General features: G+C 41.7%; 1 protein-coding gene across 2 annotated transcripts in view; it reads left to right on the top strand.

Annotated features, from left to right (window-relative positions):
* Positions 1-18415, top strand: part of LOC106568967 (lysine-specific demethylase 4A) — a 39248-nt gene that overhangs the window by 4388 nt on the left and 16445 nt on the right. For both annotated transcript variants that reach the window (XM_045693910.1, XM_045693909.1), the window contains exons 2-12: positions 1718-1874; positions 1980-2155; positions 2419-2533; positions 7137-7330; positions 7536-7585; positions 7719-7822; positions 7922-8059; positions 12499-12722; positions 12862-13013; positions 13480-14144; positions 14370-14898. In XM_045693910.1, coding sequence (XP_045549866.1) covers positions 1734-1874; positions 1980-2155; positions 2419-2533; positions 7137-7330; positions 7536-7585; positions 7719-7822; positions 7922-8059; positions 12499-12722; positions 12862-13013; positions 13480-14144; positions 14370-14898 — 2488 coding nt within the window. In that variant the 5' untranslated portion in view covers positions 1718-1733. The remainder of the gene's footprint in view (positions 1-1717; positions 1875-1979; positions 2156-2418; positions 2534-7136; positions 7331-7535; positions 7586-7718; positions 7823-7921; positions 8060-12498; positions 12723-12861; positions 13014-13479; positions 14145-14369; positions 14899-18415) is intronic.

Below are 18415 nucleotides of genomic sequence, written 5' to 3'. Positions count from 1 at the left end.
TGTGCTACATTTGCAAAAAATGTATAACTTCTTTTCCCTTTGTCATTATGGGGTATTGTGTGTAGATTGCTGATGGAAAAATATATAATTTAGAATAAGGCTGTAACATAACAATGTGGAAAAAGTCAAGGGGTCTGAATACTTTCCAAAGGCACTATATATATCAATGCTTTATTCTATGGTTGTGAATCTGCCATATAAATATTATAAGCTCCGGTAATATGGATAGCCTAATTATTGATGCAATAGGCACGTTCGTTTTGCATGGCCTGGTGCCCCGTGTGGGTGAAGATTTCTTTGGGGGGAGCGTTGTTGTAACATTTTTAAAATAAATGGTCGTATGTTTATTTTTATTTTTATTTTTTTATACAGATAAACTGTAACTTGACATTATGTTCATTTGCAGGGGGAAATAAGTGGGGGCCCAAAAGCACAAGTTTACACCCCCTATTTTAATTTGTTCCATGGCTCAGGCAGCCAAGTTAAGTAGACCAGACCCAGCTGCGTTGCATTGGTGTCTATGGGAGACTCACCCCGTTAATTAGACTGGAACTGACCTTTTTTTTTTATCGTAAAAGGCCTTGGTGAACTATTTTCATTTATCCAAAGATGATCTATTATATTGCTCAGTCGTGACTTGTGATCTTTCCAGGTGTTTCTAATGCCATGCTGGTGGGTGGCACCATTTCAAATGAAACAGACTAAAAATTATTTCATTTATTAGGAAAACTCACATCATTGGCACGAAGCGGGCAGTTCGGTTTTGTCACTTCAAGCCCAAAAATATCATACTTGGACTAAAATGATGACTTATTGACTTCCATTGTTGTGCAACATCGTGGGTAAGCTCTGGCCGTCGTCTTTCACCTCTCGAAAGTGGATTTCATTTTAACATTTTTGTTAACTAGCTTGCCAGCCAGTTTTACCAGGAATGATTCCATACATTTTTCAAATTAACTGACAATATGCCAACGTTCCGTTCAAACAATACAGTCAATCCACAGCCATACACTGGCTGAAATCAGTTGATGATAGGACTTAGGACAGCAAGTACTGATATTGTATCATATAATAGCACTCACAGCTTTCCAAGAAAACAAAAATGGTCTGTTTACATATATTTTAGAGGTTATTATACTGAAACTTGGTATAAAACCCATATAAACTGTATTTATAATTATATTACAATATTTTAGGTTGACAACAATTCTATTACACCATTTCTGATATCACATGCCTTTTAATTTTCCTGCGTAAGTAAAGTCAGTATTATGCCTCTACTGCCATTCTTTCCAATTAGACTGGTTTGGATTTCTCCCAGACCAATATGGCTGCCATTTTGACCCCATTCTGGGACTTTGAGGGATTATGACATAGCCCTCGTGTTATTTTAATAGGATCTCAATGGGTACATGCATGAGACAAAGGACTAAATCAACTTCGACTGACTTGTTGTTTTACATAGCTATTTACAACTGACCAACACATTGTAAACACTCAGCAGCCTAACAAAGGGCTGTGACTTGGTCATGAACCAGCATATTATGCATCACACAGATGTTTTCCCACCATCTGGCCACCCAGTCTCCACAGATTTTTTTTCTTCTTCCCCAACGGACATCCTTAGCATTATCAATAACGTGCATGCTCCCGGACTACTGTTGTTAAACTGTCGCTATTCTTGTGATCTTGAAACTTGTTTAATTCTGATCTGCAGGGCCATTCTATTTAGGATGGCGTCCGATTCGGGGCCTCAGGCTCCCGGCTCCAAAGGGATCATGACCTTTCACCCCACTACTGAGGAGTTCCAGAACTTCAGCCGCTACATTGCCTACATGGAGTCCCAGGGAGCACACAAAGCCGGGCTGGCTAAAGTAAGTAACGACACAACCCCTTCTGCCTTGTGACAATTTTTTTTGCATTACCTTTACCTGCTTTCAGAACTGTAACTTTGTGGTGCAAAATGCTTGTTTTTACAGATCGTGCCACCGAAGGATTGGAAACCCAGGAAGTCCTATGACGATATAGATGACCTGGTGATCCCAGCTCCTATCCAGCAGGTAGTGACGGGCCAGTCAGGTCTGTTCACCCAGTACAACATCCAGAAGAAGCCCATGACCGTCCGAGAGTTCCGCAAGACGGCCAACAGCGACAAGTGAGTCTGACTGTACCAACACTGTAACATCTGTAACATATATTTTATAACATACTGAACCTAGTGTATGAATAAGCTATACTGTATGTTTGGTCTGTGGTTAGGAAAGCCACTCTGTGGACATGCTATATGATTTTGGAAATGATACAGCTACAAAAGTTAATATGGTTGAAAGTATGACAGGCTGTGGCTTTACAGACACTCATTTAAAAATGTCTACTCAGCTGTGCCGATTGGCCCTATTTATTTTTTCCCCAACATAGGTTCTGCAGTCCTCGCTATACCGACTTTGAAGAGCTGGAGAGGAAGTACTGGAAGAACGTAACCTTTAACCCGCCCATCTACGGGGCTGATGTAAACGGAACGCTCTATGACCCCGTGAGTAATAACGAATCCCCTCTGGGTTGTTTTTAATGTTCTATGGTGTTTACAATGTTAACCTCTCAGGGCTACGTGGGACACTAGCGTCCCCCTGCGGGACACACTATTCAACAGCCAGTGAAATAGCAGGGCGGCAAATTCAAAACAACAAAAATCTCACAATTCAAATTTCTCAAACATACAACTATTATATCCCATTTTAAAGATACACTTCTCGTTAATCCAACCACATTGTCCGATTTCAAAAAGGCTTTACAGCGAAAGCATAACATTAGATTATGTTAAGACAGTACCTAAACAAGAAAAACCACACAGCCATTTTCCAAGAAAGGAGAGGCGTCACAAAAACCAGAAATACAGCTAAAATTAATGACTCACCTTTGATCTTCATCAGATGTTACACAATACATGTATGTTTTGCTCGATAAAGTTCATATTTATATCCAAAAACCCCATTTTACATTGGCGTGTAATGTTCAGAAATGTTTTGCCTCCCAAAACTTCCGGTAAATGAGCACATCAATTTACAGAAATACTCATCATAAACGTTGATAAAATATTCAACAGGTATTTAAAGAATTATAGATACACTTCTCCTTAACCTCTATGGGCAAGGCGGGACGAATTCGTCCCACCTATGTAACAGCCACCTGAATTCAGTGGCGCGATTTTTGAATCGTTTGAAATACTATTACTTCAATTTCTCAAACATATGACTATTTTACAGCTATTTAAAGACAAGACTCTCCTTAATCTAACCACACTGTCCGATTTCAAAAAGGCTTTACAACGAAAGCAAAACATTAGATTATGTCAGGAGAGTGCCCAGCCAGAAATAATCAGACACCCATTTTTCAAGCTAGCATATAATGTCACAAAAACCCAAACCACAGCTAAATGCAGCACTAACCTTTTATGATCTTCATCAGATGACACACCTAGGACATTATGTTATACAATACATGCATGTCTGTTCAATCAAGTTCATATTTATATCAAAAAACAGCTTTTTACATTAGCATGTGACGTTCAGAAAAAGCATACCCCCCGCAAACTTCCGGGGAATTTACTAACAGTTTGCTAAATTACTCACGATAAACGTTCACAAAAAGCATAACAATTATTTTAAGAATTATAGATGCATTACTCCTCTATGCACTCGATATGTCCGATTTTAAAATAGCTTTTCGGATGAAGCACATTTTGCAATATTCTAAGTACATAGCCCAGCCATCACGGCTAGCTATTTAGACACCCGCAAGATTAGCCTTCACCAAAATCCTATTTCCTATAAGAAAAATGTTCTTACCTTTCCTGTTCTTCGTCAGAATGCACTCCCAGGACTTCTACTTCAATAACAAATGTAGGTTTGGTCCCAAATAATCCATCGTTATATCCAAATATCCTCTGTTTTGTTCGTGCGTTCTAGACACTATACGAATGGTAAATAACGGTCGTGCGCATGGCGCATGGCGTGACAAAAAATGTCTAAATATTACATTACCGTACTTCGAAGCATGTCAACCGCTGTTTAAAACCAATTTTTATGCCATTTATCTCATAGAAAAGCGATCATATTCCGACCGGGAATCTGCAATAAGCTAAACAGCCGAATGAAATTTCTCCACGGGGGCGATTCGTGCACGCGCCTCATTCAATGGTCCTCTGATCGGCCACTTGGATAAGGCGATAATCTGTTTCAGCCAGAGGCTGCCTCGTCATCGTTCAGGTTTTTCCCGGGTTCTGAGAGCCTATTGGAGCCCTGGGAATTGTCACGTTACAGCTAAGATCCTTACTCTTCAATAAACAGATGCAAGACGCACGACTCCTTGTCAGACAGGCCACTTCCTGCATGAAACCTTGTCAGGTTTTTGCCTGCCATAGGAGTTCTGTTATACTCACAGACACCATTCAAACAGTTTTAGAAACTTTAGGGTGTTTTCTATCCAAACCTGAACAATAATATGCATATTCTAGCTTCTGAGTTGGTGTAGGAGGCAGTTAAAAATGGGCACATATTTTTTCCAAAATTCTCAATACTGCCCCCTAGCCCAAACAGGTTAATGCAACCGCTGTGTCAGATTTCAAAAAAGCTTTATGGCGAAAGCAAATTTTGCAATAATCTGAGTACAGCGTTCAGACACGAAACCAAACCCGCCATTTTGTGGAGTCAACAAAACTCAGAAATAATATTATAAATATTCACTTACCTTTGATGAGCTTTATCAGAATGCACTCCCAGGAATCCCCGGTCCACAATAAATGTTTGTTTTGTTCGATAAAGTCCATAGTTTATGTCCAAATACCTCCTTTTGTTCGTGCGTTCAGTCCACTACTCCAAATGCAGGAAGTGCGTGCAAATGTCATGACGAAAAGTTAAAAAAAGTTATATTTACATTTGTAGAAATATGTCAAACGATATATAGCATCAATCTTTAGGACGTTTTTAACATTAATATTCCAACCGGACAATTCCAATGTTAACCTGTCTGGGCAACGTGGGACGTTTGCGTCCCACCCTAGTCAACAGCCAGTGGAGTCGCGTCGCGCGAAATACAAATATCTCATAAATGCTATAACTTCTATTTCTCAAACATATGACTATTTTACACCATTTTATAGATACACCTCTCCTGAATCGAACCACGTTGTCCGATTTCAAAAAGGCTTACAGCAAAAGCAAAACATTAGATTATGTTAGAGTACCCTGCCAAAAATAATCACACTGCCATTTTCAAAGCAACTAGCATGCATCACAAATACCCAAAACACAGCTAAATGCAGCACTAACCTTTGACAATCTTCATCAGATGACACTCCTAGGACATCATGTTACACAATACATGCATTTTTTTGTTCGATAAAGTTCATATTTATATATAAAAACAGCATTTTACATCGGCGCGTGACGTTCGGAAAATATTTTTCCTCAAATGCTTCCGGTGAATCAGCGCTACAATTTACAAAATTACTATTCGAAAACCTTGGTAAAATATAATATTGTCATTCAAAGAATTATAGATTAACATCTCGTGAATGCAACCGCATTGCCAGATTTAAAAATAACTTTACTGGGAAATCACACTTTGCAATAAACGAGGTGCTATGCTCAGAAAAATAGGCTAGGCGATACAGGTTAGCGCCATCTTGGAACCATCTAAAATCAAATATACTATTGTAAATATTCCCTTACCTTTTTGATTATCTTCATCAGAAGGCACTTCCAGGAATCCCAGGTCCACAACAAATGTAGTTTTGTTCAAAAAAGTAAATAATTTATGTCCCAATAGCTCCTTCTTGTTAGCACGTTCCGAAGGCTACTCATAATGTACGAGGCGCACGGGACTTGTCGTCACGAATGTGCAAAAAATATATATTTACGTTTGTTCAAACATGTCAAACGTTGTGTAACAAATCTTTAGGGCCTTTCTCAATCAGAGCTTCAATAATATTCAAGGCGGACGATTGCATTGTCTTACTAAACATTTCGGAATGAGAGGGTACCCACGGGCGCGCACGTCATAGTAGTAATGGCCCTCCCTCTATGACCAACTTTCCAGGCCTCTCGTTCGGTCAGTTTTTACCGGAGAAGACTCAAACCCCTTTGTAAAAACTGTTGACATCTAGTGGAAGCCTTAGGAAGTGCTAAATGAATCCTAACTCACGGTGTGTTTCATAGGCAAATGTGATTCCACAAATCAGATTTCCACTTCCTGCATGGAATCTTCTCAGGTTTTGGCCTGCCATATGAGTTCTGTTATACTCACAGATACCATTCAAACAGTTTTAGAAACTTTAGTGTTTTCTATACAAATCTACTAAATATATGCATATTCTAGTTACTGGGCAGGAGTAGTAACCAGATTAAATCGGGTACGTTTTTTATCCGGCTGTGCAAATACTCCCCCCTAGCCCCAACAGGTTAAGAAAAGAAAAGGAACACAGCTAACTCTCACGCGAGTGCGCGCCTCTGAGTTCATGTCATTTTCTCACTCATCTACTTCCAGGCCCTCTTGTTCGCTCCATATTCACAGTAGAAGCATAAAACGTTCTAAAGACTGTTGACATCTAGTGGAAGCCTTAGGAAGTGCATAATGAACCCTAAGTCACTGTATACTGGATAGGGAATCAATTGAAAAACTACAAACCTCAGATTTCCACACTTCCTGGTTGGATTTTTCTCAGGTTTTTGCCTGCCATATGAGTTCTGTTATACTCACAGACATCATTCCATCAGTTTTAGAGCCTTCAGAGTGTTTTCTATCCAAATCTCCTAATAATATGCATATCCTACCTTCTGAGCCTGAGTAGCAGGTAGTTTAATTTGGGCACGCCTTTCATCCGGACGTCAAAATACTGCCCCCTACCCTAGAGAAGTTAACATGTTGTTATCGTTCCTGTTTATAAGGATGTTGGCTGATGAGAGTGAGATGTTTTGTGGTTGTGTAGATTACTTGTAAGTGTTTCTCTCAGAATCATGTTTTGCACCCGCAATTTGAATTCACTACAAATACACAAGGTTGCAATGGTTTTGTTTCACTGCTGCGATGACGACGAATCTCCAGCGACTATAGTTACATTATTCTGTCGTTCTCTCCAGGATGTGACTGATTGGAACATCGGCAAACTGAACACCATCCTGGACACGGTGGAGTACGAGAGTGGCATCACCATCGAGGGGGTGAACACGCCCTACCTGTACTTTGGCATGTGGAAGACCACCTTCGCCTGGCACACCGAAGACATGGATCTCTACAGTATCAACTACCTCCACTTTGGAGCGCCCAAGTCCTGGTAACTAACTACACTATTACTCACATAATACATTTACCTGGTAGTTTTGTGTGTGTGTAAGAGCCACATTATTAAGCATCAACATACTGATGATGGTCATGTAGGTGTGGTTTGGGGACTCTTTGTCGTTATCGGAGCAACACTCAACGAGTAGAAATAAATGGCAGCTGTTAACTGATTTGTTGTCATTATGATGCCCTCACAGGTACTGCGTTCCTCCAGAGCATGGGAAAAGAATGGAGCGCTTGGCTCAAGGTGAGAGGGATGATAATGTGTGACGTTGTGATGCTGGTTTTTTTTCTTCTTTTTTCTTCTCCTTCATATTAGAATACAACTGACTTTTAACAAGCTTTAATCCAACACACTGTTTTCTGTTGTTCCCCTGCAGGTTTTTTCCCTGGAAGCCACCAAAATTGCGAAGCCTTCCTGAGGCACAAGATGACCCTCATCTCTCCCTCCATATTGAGGAAATATGGCATTCCATTTGAGAAGGTAATACTAGCCTAATGTGTGATGTCAAACTCTTATGCTGATATATAAAGCTTTATACAGAGTCTAGTATATCATTGCTATTTCCTGTTTGTTTTCCAGATCACTCAGGAGCCAGGTGAATTTATGGTGACGTTTCCCTATAGCTACCATGCCGGCTTTAACCACGGCTATAACTGTGCAGAGTCCACTAACTTTGCCACTGAAAGATGGATTGAGTATGGAAAGCAAGCCATACTGGTAAGGAAGAGGTTTATTTTCTTTCAGTGTTCCTCCTTTAACCTCTCTTGGCTATGTGGGACGTGACTGTCCCACCTGCGGGACACACTCCCAACAGCCAGTGAAATAGCAGGGCGGCAAATTCAAAACAACCAAAATCTCATAATTCAAATTTCTCAAACATACGACTATTTTACACCATTTTAAAGATACACTTCTCCTTAATGCAACCACATTGTCCGATTTCAAAAAGGCTTTACAGCGAAAGCAAAACATTAGATTATGTTAGCACACCACCTAAACAAGAAAAGCCACACAGCCATTTTCCTAGCAAGGAGAGGCGTCACAAAAACTAGAAATACAGCTAAAATTAAGCACTAACCTTTGACGATCTTCATCAGATGACACTCATAGGACATCATGTTACACAATACATGTATGTTTTGTTCGATCAAGTTCATATTTATATCCAAAAACAGCATTTTACATTGGCACATGATGTTCAGACAATGTTTGCCTCCCAAAACTTCTGGTGAATGTGCACATTAATTTACAGAAATACTCATCATAAACGTTGACAAAATATATAACAATTATTTAAAGAATTATAGATATACTACTCCTTAATGCAACCGCTGTGTCAGATTTTAAAATAGCTTTTCGGCGAAAGCACATTGTTCAATATTCTGAGTACAGAGCTCAACGATCAAATAAAGCTATACAGCTACCCGCCAAGTCGTGGCATCAATAAAACTCTAAATTAGTGTTATAAATCTTTCCTTACCTTTGCTGATCTTCGGCGGAATGCACTCGCAGGACTCCCACTTCCACTAGAAATGTTCATTTGTTCGATAAAGTCCATCATTTATGTCCAAATACCTCTGTTGGCGCGTCCAGAACACTATTCCAAAGGCACGATGCGGGAGCGCAAATCAATAGACGAAAAGCTCAAAAGTTCCATTACCGTTTGTAGAAACATGTCAAACGATGTTTACAATCAATCCTTCGGGTGTTTTTAACATAAATAATGGATAATATTCCAACCGGACAATAGCGTATTCATTACAGAAGAAAAATAAAAAAATGTTAGCCATGCATGAATGCGCATGAAGTAACTACATGACCTCAGACAATCCACTGCTTGAACCGGCTGTTATTCCCTCAAAATTCACCATAGAAGCCTCAAACAACTTTCTAAAGACTGTTGACATATAGTGGAAGCCTTAGGAAGTGCAAAATGACCCCTAAGTCACTGTAGTTTGGAAAGGGAATTAATTTTAAACAACTACAGCCTCAGATTTTCAATTTCCTGGTTGGATTTTTCTCAGGTTTTTGCCTGCCATATGAGTTCTGTTATACTCACAGACATCATTCAAACAGTTTTAGAAACGTCAGAGTGTTTTCTACCCAAATCTACTAATAATATGCATATTCTAGTTTCTGGGCCCGAGTAGTAGGCAGTTTAATTTGGGTACGTTTTTCATCCGGCTGTGAAAATACTGCCCCCTACCCAAGAGAAGTTAAAGGTGCTATACATAGGATTTGTATTTTTGGGGGCATTTCAGAAATGTTTCATTATATCTGCAGTAATATTGGAATGATAGTGTTTCACCGTATTACTTACCTGCCATTGTGTGATTGGCTGTGATATTCGCCTATTGATTTCTCCCGCCGGGCTGGCTTATTTTATCAAAATGGGGTGGTTGTGTTATCTAGTGGGAACCAGGGCAAGCGGCCAATGTAGAAATCCCTCTGTCATTTCCTGGTTGCTAAAATTCTACACTGTTCGCTCAATTTCAATTGATGTGAGAAAACAAGCACTGAATACTGTAGGGAATCATTGTTCAAAATATCTTATCAATAACATAAAAATATACACTAAACAAAAATATAAACTCCACATGCAACAATTTCAAAGTCACAGTTCAAGGAAATCAGTCAGTTGAAATCAATGAATTGGGCCCTAATCTATGAATTTCATGTGACTAGGAATACATCTGTTAGTCACAGATACCTTTTAAAAAAAAAAAACAGTCAGTATCTGGTGTGACCCCCATTTGCCTCATGCAGCAAGTCACATCTAATTTTTGTAGAGTTGATCAGGCTGTTGATTGTGGCCTCTGGAATGTTGTCCCACTCGTCTTCAATGGCTGTGCGAAGTTGTTGGATATTGGTGGGAACTGGAACACTTTGTCATACACGTCGATCCAGAGAATCCCAAACATGCTCAATGGGTGACATGTCTAGTGAGTATGCAGGCAGTGGAAGAACTGGGACATTTTCAGCTTCCAGGAATTGTGTACAGGTCCTTGCGACATGGGGCCGTGCATTAACATGCTGAAACATGAGGTGGTGGGGGAGGATGAATGGCACAACAATGGGCCTCAGTATCCCGGCACGATATCTCTGTGCATTCAAATTGCCATCAATAAAATACAATTGTGTTCGTTGTCCGTAGCTTAGTTTGTGCAGAAATTCTTCGGTTGTGCAAACCCAGAGTTTCATCAGCTGTCCAGGTGGCTGGTCTCAGATGGTCCCGCAGGTGAAGAAGCCAGATGTTGAGGTCCTGGGCTGGCGTGGTTACACGTGGTCTGCGGTTGTGAGTGGTTGGACGTACTGCCAAATTCTCTAAAATGAAGTTGGAGGTAGTTTATGGTAGAGAAATTAACATGAAATTCTCTGGCAACAGTTCTGGTGCACATCTCTGCAGTCAGCATGCCAATGGCACACTCCCTAAAAATTTGAGACGTCTGTGGCGTTGTGTTGCGTGACAAAACTGCACATTTTAGAGTGGTCTTTCATTGTCCCCCAGCTTCTTCTTGATGACACATTGACCGTCACCGAGGACTTCGTGGAGTTGGTGTCGATGACAGATTTCACCGCACTCGTCGGCGCGCTGGACAGGGTCGGAGTGGACTTGTCCCGCGCTGTCAGCCTGGCTACAGATGGTGCGCCCTCAATGATCGGGGGAAAAAAGCAGGCGTTGTGACAAAGTTCAGAGAGAAAGTGCAATCTGCAAATGGAGGACGTGATTTTTGGACTGTTCACTGTATTTTGCACCAGGAGGCTTTGTGTTGCAAGTCATTAAAGATGGATAACATCATGAAGGTGGTCATCCAAACTGTTAATTTCATCCGATCCAGAAGCCTGAATCAGTTTGACAGCCTTCTCGGAGAGAAAGACCACATCTATGGCCTGCCATACCACACTGAGGTAAGATGGTTAAGCCGAGGTGCTGTGATTAGGCGTTTCTTTGATTTACGAGAAGAAATTGAACAGTTCGTGGAAGAAAAGGGCAAACCAGTGTTAGAATTTCATTCCGCAGAATGGATGCAGGACCTTGCATTTATGGTGGATGTTACAGAGCACCTGAATAACTTGAACAAACAGCTGCAAGGGCGCAACAAAGTCGTCACGCAGTATTATGACAGCATACGTTCTTTCAAGTTGAAGCTGTCATTGTGGGAGACGCAACTCGCCGGTGGTGATGTAGCTCACTTGCCCTGTCTGAAAAATGTGTGCGCGACCCAATATGTGGCAGACATGAAGCGGTTCAAAGATAAAATAACGGGACTGTTACGGGAGTTTGAGCAACGCTTTCAGATTTTTGGTGAACTGGAGAAAGACTTCAACGTTTTTTGCTCGCCATTCACCGTGAATTCCTCTGATCTGCCCGTCAGCATCCAACTTGAAATAATAGACTTGCAGTGTGACTCAGATATGAAGGGCAAATTTGCTGCAGCTGGCTTGGACACATTTTATCAGAATCTCTTGCCAGGTTACCCCAACTTGACAGCCCTCGCTGCAAAACTGTTGTGCATGTTTGGAACCACATATCTTTGTGAGCAAGTTTTCAATGTAATGAGCATAAATGAAACAAAGCTGCACTCAAGGCTCACGCACAAGCACTTGAATCACATCCTGAAGTTGGCTGTCACTCAGGATGTGACGCCTGATATTGATGCGCTGGTGAAAGCTAAAAGATGCCAGGTATCAGGAGTCAAATAAACTATGCAACCCCACTTAAAGTGCTGCATGAGACACCCTGATATAGTTCTGTGATCTGTGATATACTTCTGTGAATCATTGATTGTGTTCTTTTTCTTTAGAATTTTCAAATAAACTTGAGGTGTTTTATGATTAATAGTGATGTTGTGCTTGTACTATTGTGGACACACTGTCCTCAGGCTCCAGCTTTATGTTTTATGTTGATCGTATTAAAACAAAGAAAACAATCTGAAGTTGTTGTTTTTAAGTTATATATACCATGATTTTACCGGTCCGGCCCACTTGGGAATAGATTTTCCTCCATGTGGCCCCTGAGCTAAAATGAGTTTGACACCCCTGCTCTATCAGACTGACTAGTTTTACTTTTGTGTTATTTTTTATTTTTTTTACCTTCATTCTTTGGGGGCATGATTACTTCTCTAGCACTTATAGTTCCTTCCTCTTGCCTCCAGTGTTCGTGCAGGAAGGACATGGTGAAGATCTCCATGGACCTGTTTGTGAAGAAGTACCAGCCGGAACGCTACGAGCAGTGGCTGGCAGGTCAGGACACGGGGTCCATTGACCACTCACGACCCACCCCAGAGGCCAAGGAGTTCCTGGGGGAGGAGGAGGGGAAGGACTCCATCTCCCATGAGCCATGTGTGGATGAGCTCAACACGGAGGGGGAGAGAAAGAGGTCAGAAGAGATCTGTTCATTTTTACGTTGGTCGAGCAGATTTTTTTGTTTTGTTTTACGGTATATGGATTTAAATTCCCATTCTAAAATGCTTGACATGAAAAACGAATGAACTTTTTAATGTTTTGTGGCCCATCAGCCCCACACAGAGGATAGGGACCAAGAGGCACCGAGTGTGTCTGGATGTACCTGATGAGGTGGTCCCTAAAGATGAAGAAGAGGAGTATGGAAAGAAAGCCAGACTAGGCCTCACCACTCAGGGCACGGGAGCAGAGGAGTGCAAAGATACAGGTAACCTCACTGACTGTAAGACTGTGCTTTTCTACCTCATCACTTAATTTCACAATGTAAAACTTGTGCAATTATATGAAACCTCGAAACAGATGATGCATGGTATGATACTTTTTCATGTTACCTCTGATTTAACTAATGTATCATGTCAGCGCCTCTGGAGGCTTGTGTTCAAATCCCACCACCAAATGTCAAATTGTTTGAATCTAGGCCTCTTTTGTGTGTGTATTAGGGCAATTCCCCTATAACGGAATTTCACTGAGACTGTTAAAATTAGTCCTTGTGCATAGAGTTCTATGGTTTGTTAAACTTTGAAATCAATGTTTTTTGTTTGGTATAAAAAAAAATTAAGTGAAAAATCAGATTATTGTAGTAAATAGATCGGCATCACTGATTCTCAATGGGACTCTGATACTTGGAAATGCTATCCCCATTGCTTCTCCTTATACACATGTTTGTATTTCAGTCACCTTGAGGGACCTCCCTAATGTAAAGACGGACCCAATGCAGGGTAACAGCAGCAGAAGCCCTACTCCGCAAAAAGTCACCATCCCCTCCACCAGCAATCATGCGGCGGCCATTTTGGCTCAACCCCAGTCGCACAGAAACGGGCACCTTCCAGTCGTGGCTCCTCCAGCCAGGACTGGCCCCTCCACCCAGCCGATCAGAAAGCTAGGGGTGGCCAGCCTGCTCTTTCATAAGACCCAGAGCCCTAAGGAGGCCCTGCAGGTCCATAGCTACGCTCGTGAGAACCAGCAGCAGATTCACCACACCCACCTCCATGTGCACAGTTATGCCAGGGAGCACCTGCCACGGCACCTCCAACCCCACCTCCAACTCAAGGCCAAGCCCCAGGCCCAAGTCAAGGCCGAGCAGCAGGAGTCCCACGTCCCATCTACCAAAGGAGAGCAGAACCAGGCCGACGCACAGATTCCCTATAAGGAAGAACCGGTTGAAACCAAAGCCCAGACCCAAGGCCTCGGTAAGTGGCGGCAGCATCCTGGCGAGGCCCAGGCTTGGGAGGAGAGGTCTGAAGCCAGGTCCCCTAGCAGTCCAGAGCCTGTCCAGACCCAAGCACACACCAGGACAGCCAAGAGGGTCAAGGCGGAGGTCCGAAGGGACAGGCGGAAGGTTTGTTTGCCCTCTTTCATGGCGTTATCTTTTTTGAAGTTATTACTGTTTGGTTAGTAGTGTAGTTTGTGATGATAGTTGAGTGATATTAAGAGGTGAATATGTTCAAAATGAAAATGTGACATGGATGTTTCCACACTTGCCATACAGCAGAAAACGCCATTAGATGTGGATCGACACGAGCCAGCTGATGGCTACTCATCCTCTTCCCCTCTCTTTCCACAGCAATGTCTTTCCCCTGTGCAGGCGGATGTAACTTTAATGAAGCAGACAAATGTACGTCCAAGTAAGCCGACGATCTTACGTCCAAGTAAGCTGACAAACTTAAGTCCAAGTAAGCAGACGGACTCAAGTTCAATTAAGCAGACGGACTCAAGTTCAATTAAGCAGACGGATTCCAGTCAGAGTAAGCAGACGGATTCCAGTCAGAGTAAGCAGACGGATTCCAGTCAGAGTAAGCAGACGGATTCCAGTCAGAGTAAGCAGACGGATTCCAGTCAGAGTAAGCAGACGGATTCCAGTCAGAGTAAGCAGACGGATTCCAGTCAGAGTAAGCAGACGGATTCCAGTCAGAGTAAGCAGACGGATTCCAGTCAGAGTAAGCAGACGGATTCCAGTCAGAGTAAGCAGACGGATTCCAGTCAGAGTAAGCAGACGGCATCCAAGGGCATCAAGAGCAAACCGCATCCTCTCCTCCGCAAGCTGCCCAAACAGCACCCACTACTCAGGCCCAGGGAAAGCTCCAGTGATGATGGTGAGTACCTGGATGTATTGCCGTCATGGACTTTTACAACAAGCAACCATTTGCAGGGCTCGATATTAACTCAGGGACATGTTTAAAAAAAAAAAAAAAAAAATTTTAATTGTCGGACAAGACTATAGATTACGTTAAAAAAAAAATGCACACATCACAATATCAAACAATTACTCTGATCAGAATTGGATCAGTGAGGCCAACATTTAAATAATATTCAAATCAATTTTTCTTGTACATAAATACAAAAGCCTACATGTCAAAGTATAGGTGATGCATATTGGCTACAGCCTCATGTCGAAACCGATGCTGACATGCGGTGCCAGAAAATGTAGCCAAACTTTAATGAGACTTTTAATTACAGAAATATAGGCTAAACATCAGTCATGTTTGACAAATATAATGAAGGATACTTAACATCCACAGGCTTGATTCTGTTGACATGGTGTTTTCAGAAAGTATCCGGACCTATTCACTTTTTCCACATTTTGTTAGGTTACAGCCTTATTCTAAAATGTATAAAATAGTTTTTTTCCTCATCGTCAATCTACACACAATACCCCATAATGACAAAACAAAAACAGGTTTTTAGAAATGTTTGCAAATGTTTTAAAAATATAAACTGAAATATCACATTTACATAAGTATTCAGACCCTTTACTCAGTACTTTGTTGAAGGACATTTTGCAGCGATTACAACCTTGACTCTTCTTGGGGATGACGCTACAAGCTTGGCACACCTGAATTTGGGGAGTTTCTCCTATTCTTCTCTGCAGAGCCTCGTAAAGTTCTGTCAGGTTGGATGGGGAGCGTCGCTGCACAGCTATTTTCAGGTCTCTCCAGAGATGTTCCATCGGGTTCAATTCCAGACTCTGGCTGGGCCACTCAAGGACATTCAGAGACTTGTCCCGAAGCCACTCCTGCATTGTCTTGGCTGTGTGCTTTGGGTTGTTGTTCTGTTGGAAGGTGAACCTTCGCCCCAGTCTGAGCTCCTGAGTGCTCTGGAGCAGGTTTTCATCAAGGATCTCTCTGTACTTTGCTCCATTCATTTTTGCCTTGATCCTGACTAGTCTCCCAGTCCCTGTCGCTGAAAAACATCCCCACAGCATGATGCTGCCACCACCATGCTTCACCATAGGGATGGTGTCAGGTTTCCTCCAGATGTTACGCTTGGCATTCAGGCCAAAGAGTTTATTATTGTTTTCATCAGACCAGAGAATCCGGCAGCCAGCTCTAGGAAGTCTTGGTGGTTCCAAACTTCTTCCATTTAAGAATGTTGGAGGCCACTGTGTTCATGGGAAACTGCAATGCTGCAGAAATGTTTTGGTACCCTTCCCCAGATCTGTGCCTCAACACAATCCTGTCTCGGAGCTCTACGGATTTTCCTTCAACCTCATGGCTTGGTTTTTGGTCTGACATGCACTGTCAACTGTGGTACCTTATATAGACGTGTGTGTTCCTTTCTAAATCATGTCCAATCAATTGAATTTACCACAGGTGGACTCCAATCAAGTTTTAGAAACATCTCAAGGATCATCAATGCAAACTGCTTGCACCTGAGCTCAATTTCGAGTCTCATAGTAAAGGGTCTGACTGAATAGTTATGTAAATAAGGTATTTCTGTAAAAACATGTTTTTGCTTTGTCATTATGGGGTATTGTGTAGATGGATGAATAAGGCTTTAACGTAACAAAGTGGAAAAGGTCAAGGGGTCTGAATACTTTCCGAATGTGCTGTACTTGAGGCACGGTTCATGCCGATCAAATGGTCACAAGACCGGAGAGTGAAGGACAGTGCCTGCTGCGCACCGCACATCACCCACCTTGAATCTGAGCTGAGTCAGCATTTTGAAACTATTTATCCATAAACATACAGTTGAAGTCGGAAGTTTACATACACCTTAGCCAAATACATTTAAACTCAGTTTTTCACAATTCCTGACATTTAATCCTAGTAAATATTCCCTGTCTTAGGTCAGTTAGGATAACCACTTTATTTTAAGAAGGTGAGACGTCAGAATAATAGTAGAGTGATTTATTTCAGCTTTTATTTTTTTCATCACTTTCCCAGTGGGTCAGAAGTTTATATACACTCAATTAGTATTTGGTAGCATTGCCTTTAAATTGTTTAACTTGGGTCAAATGTTTTTGGTAGTCTTCAACAAGCTTCCCACAATAAGTTGGGTGAATGTTGGCCCATTCCTCCTTACAGATCTGGTGTAACTGAGTCCGGTTTGTAGGCCTCCTTGCTCGCACACGCTTTTTCAGTACTGCCCACACATTTTCTATGGGATTGAGGTCAGGGCTTTGGGTTGGCCACTCCAATACCTTGACTTTGTTGTCCTTAAGCCATTTTGCCACAACTTTGGAAGTATGCTTGGGGTTATTGTCCATTTTGGAAGACCCATTTGCGACCAAGCTTTAACTTCCTGACTGATGTCTGGAGCTGTTGCTTCAATATATCCACATAATTTTCTTTCCTCAAGATGCAATCTATTTTGTGAAGTGCACCAGTCCCTCCTGCAGCAAAGCACCCCCACAACATGGTACTGCCACCCCGTGCTTCACGGTTGGGATGATGTTCTTCGGCTTGCAAGCCTCCCCCTTTTTCCTCCAAACATAACGATGACCATTATGGCCAAACAGTTCTATTTTTATTTCATCAGACGAGAGGACATTTCTCCAAAAAGTACGATCTTTGTCCCCATGTGCAGCTGCAAACCATAGTCTGGCTTTTTTATGGAGGTTTTGGAGCGGTGGCTTCTTCCTTGCTGAGCGGCCTTTCAGGTTATGTCGATATAGGACTCATTTTACTGTGGATACTTTTGTACCTGTTTCCTCCAGCATCTTCACTAGGTCCTTTGCTGTTATTCTGGGATTGATTCACACTTTTCGCACCAAAGTACATTAATCTCTAGGAGACAGAACGCATCTCCTTCCTGAGCGGAATGACGGCTGTGTGGTCCCATGGTGTTTATACTTGCGTACTATTGTTTGTACAGATGAACGTGGTACATTCAGGTGTTTGGAAATTGCTCTCAAGGATGAACCAGACTTGTGGAGGTCTACAATTTTTTTTCTTCTGAGGTCTTGGCTGATTTCTTTTGATTTTCCCATGATGTCAAGCAAAGAGGCACTGAGTTTGAAGGTAGGCCTTGAAATACATCCACAGGTACACCTCAAATTATGTCAATTAGCCTATCAGAAACTTCTGAAGCCATGACATCATTTTATGGAATTTTCCAAGCTGTTTAAAGGCACAGTCAACTTTAGTGTATGTGAACAATCTGTAAACAATTGTTAAAAAAATGACTTGTGTCATGCACAAAGTAGATGTCCTAACCGACTTGCCAAAACTATACTTTGTTAACAATACATTTTGTGGAGTGGTTGAAAAATGAGTTTTAATGACTCCAACCTAAGCGTATGTAAACCTTCCACTTCAACTGTAGTTGTTTAAAACCTGGACGTTTTGTGTCAATTTATTAGTACAATGCGACCATAGAAATGTTAAGGGA

This window comes from Salmo salar, chromosome ssa14 (assembly GCF_905237065.1).
Source record: "Salmo salar chromosome ssa14, Ssal_v3.1, whole genome shotgun sequence".
In the NCBI taxonomy this organism is placed as follows: Eukaryota; Metazoa; Chordata; class Actinopteri; order Salmoniformes; family Salmonidae; genus Salmo; species Salmo salar.
Note: the sequence above shows the minus strand (reverse complement) of the source record. Positions and strands in the feature narration are given on the sequence as shown.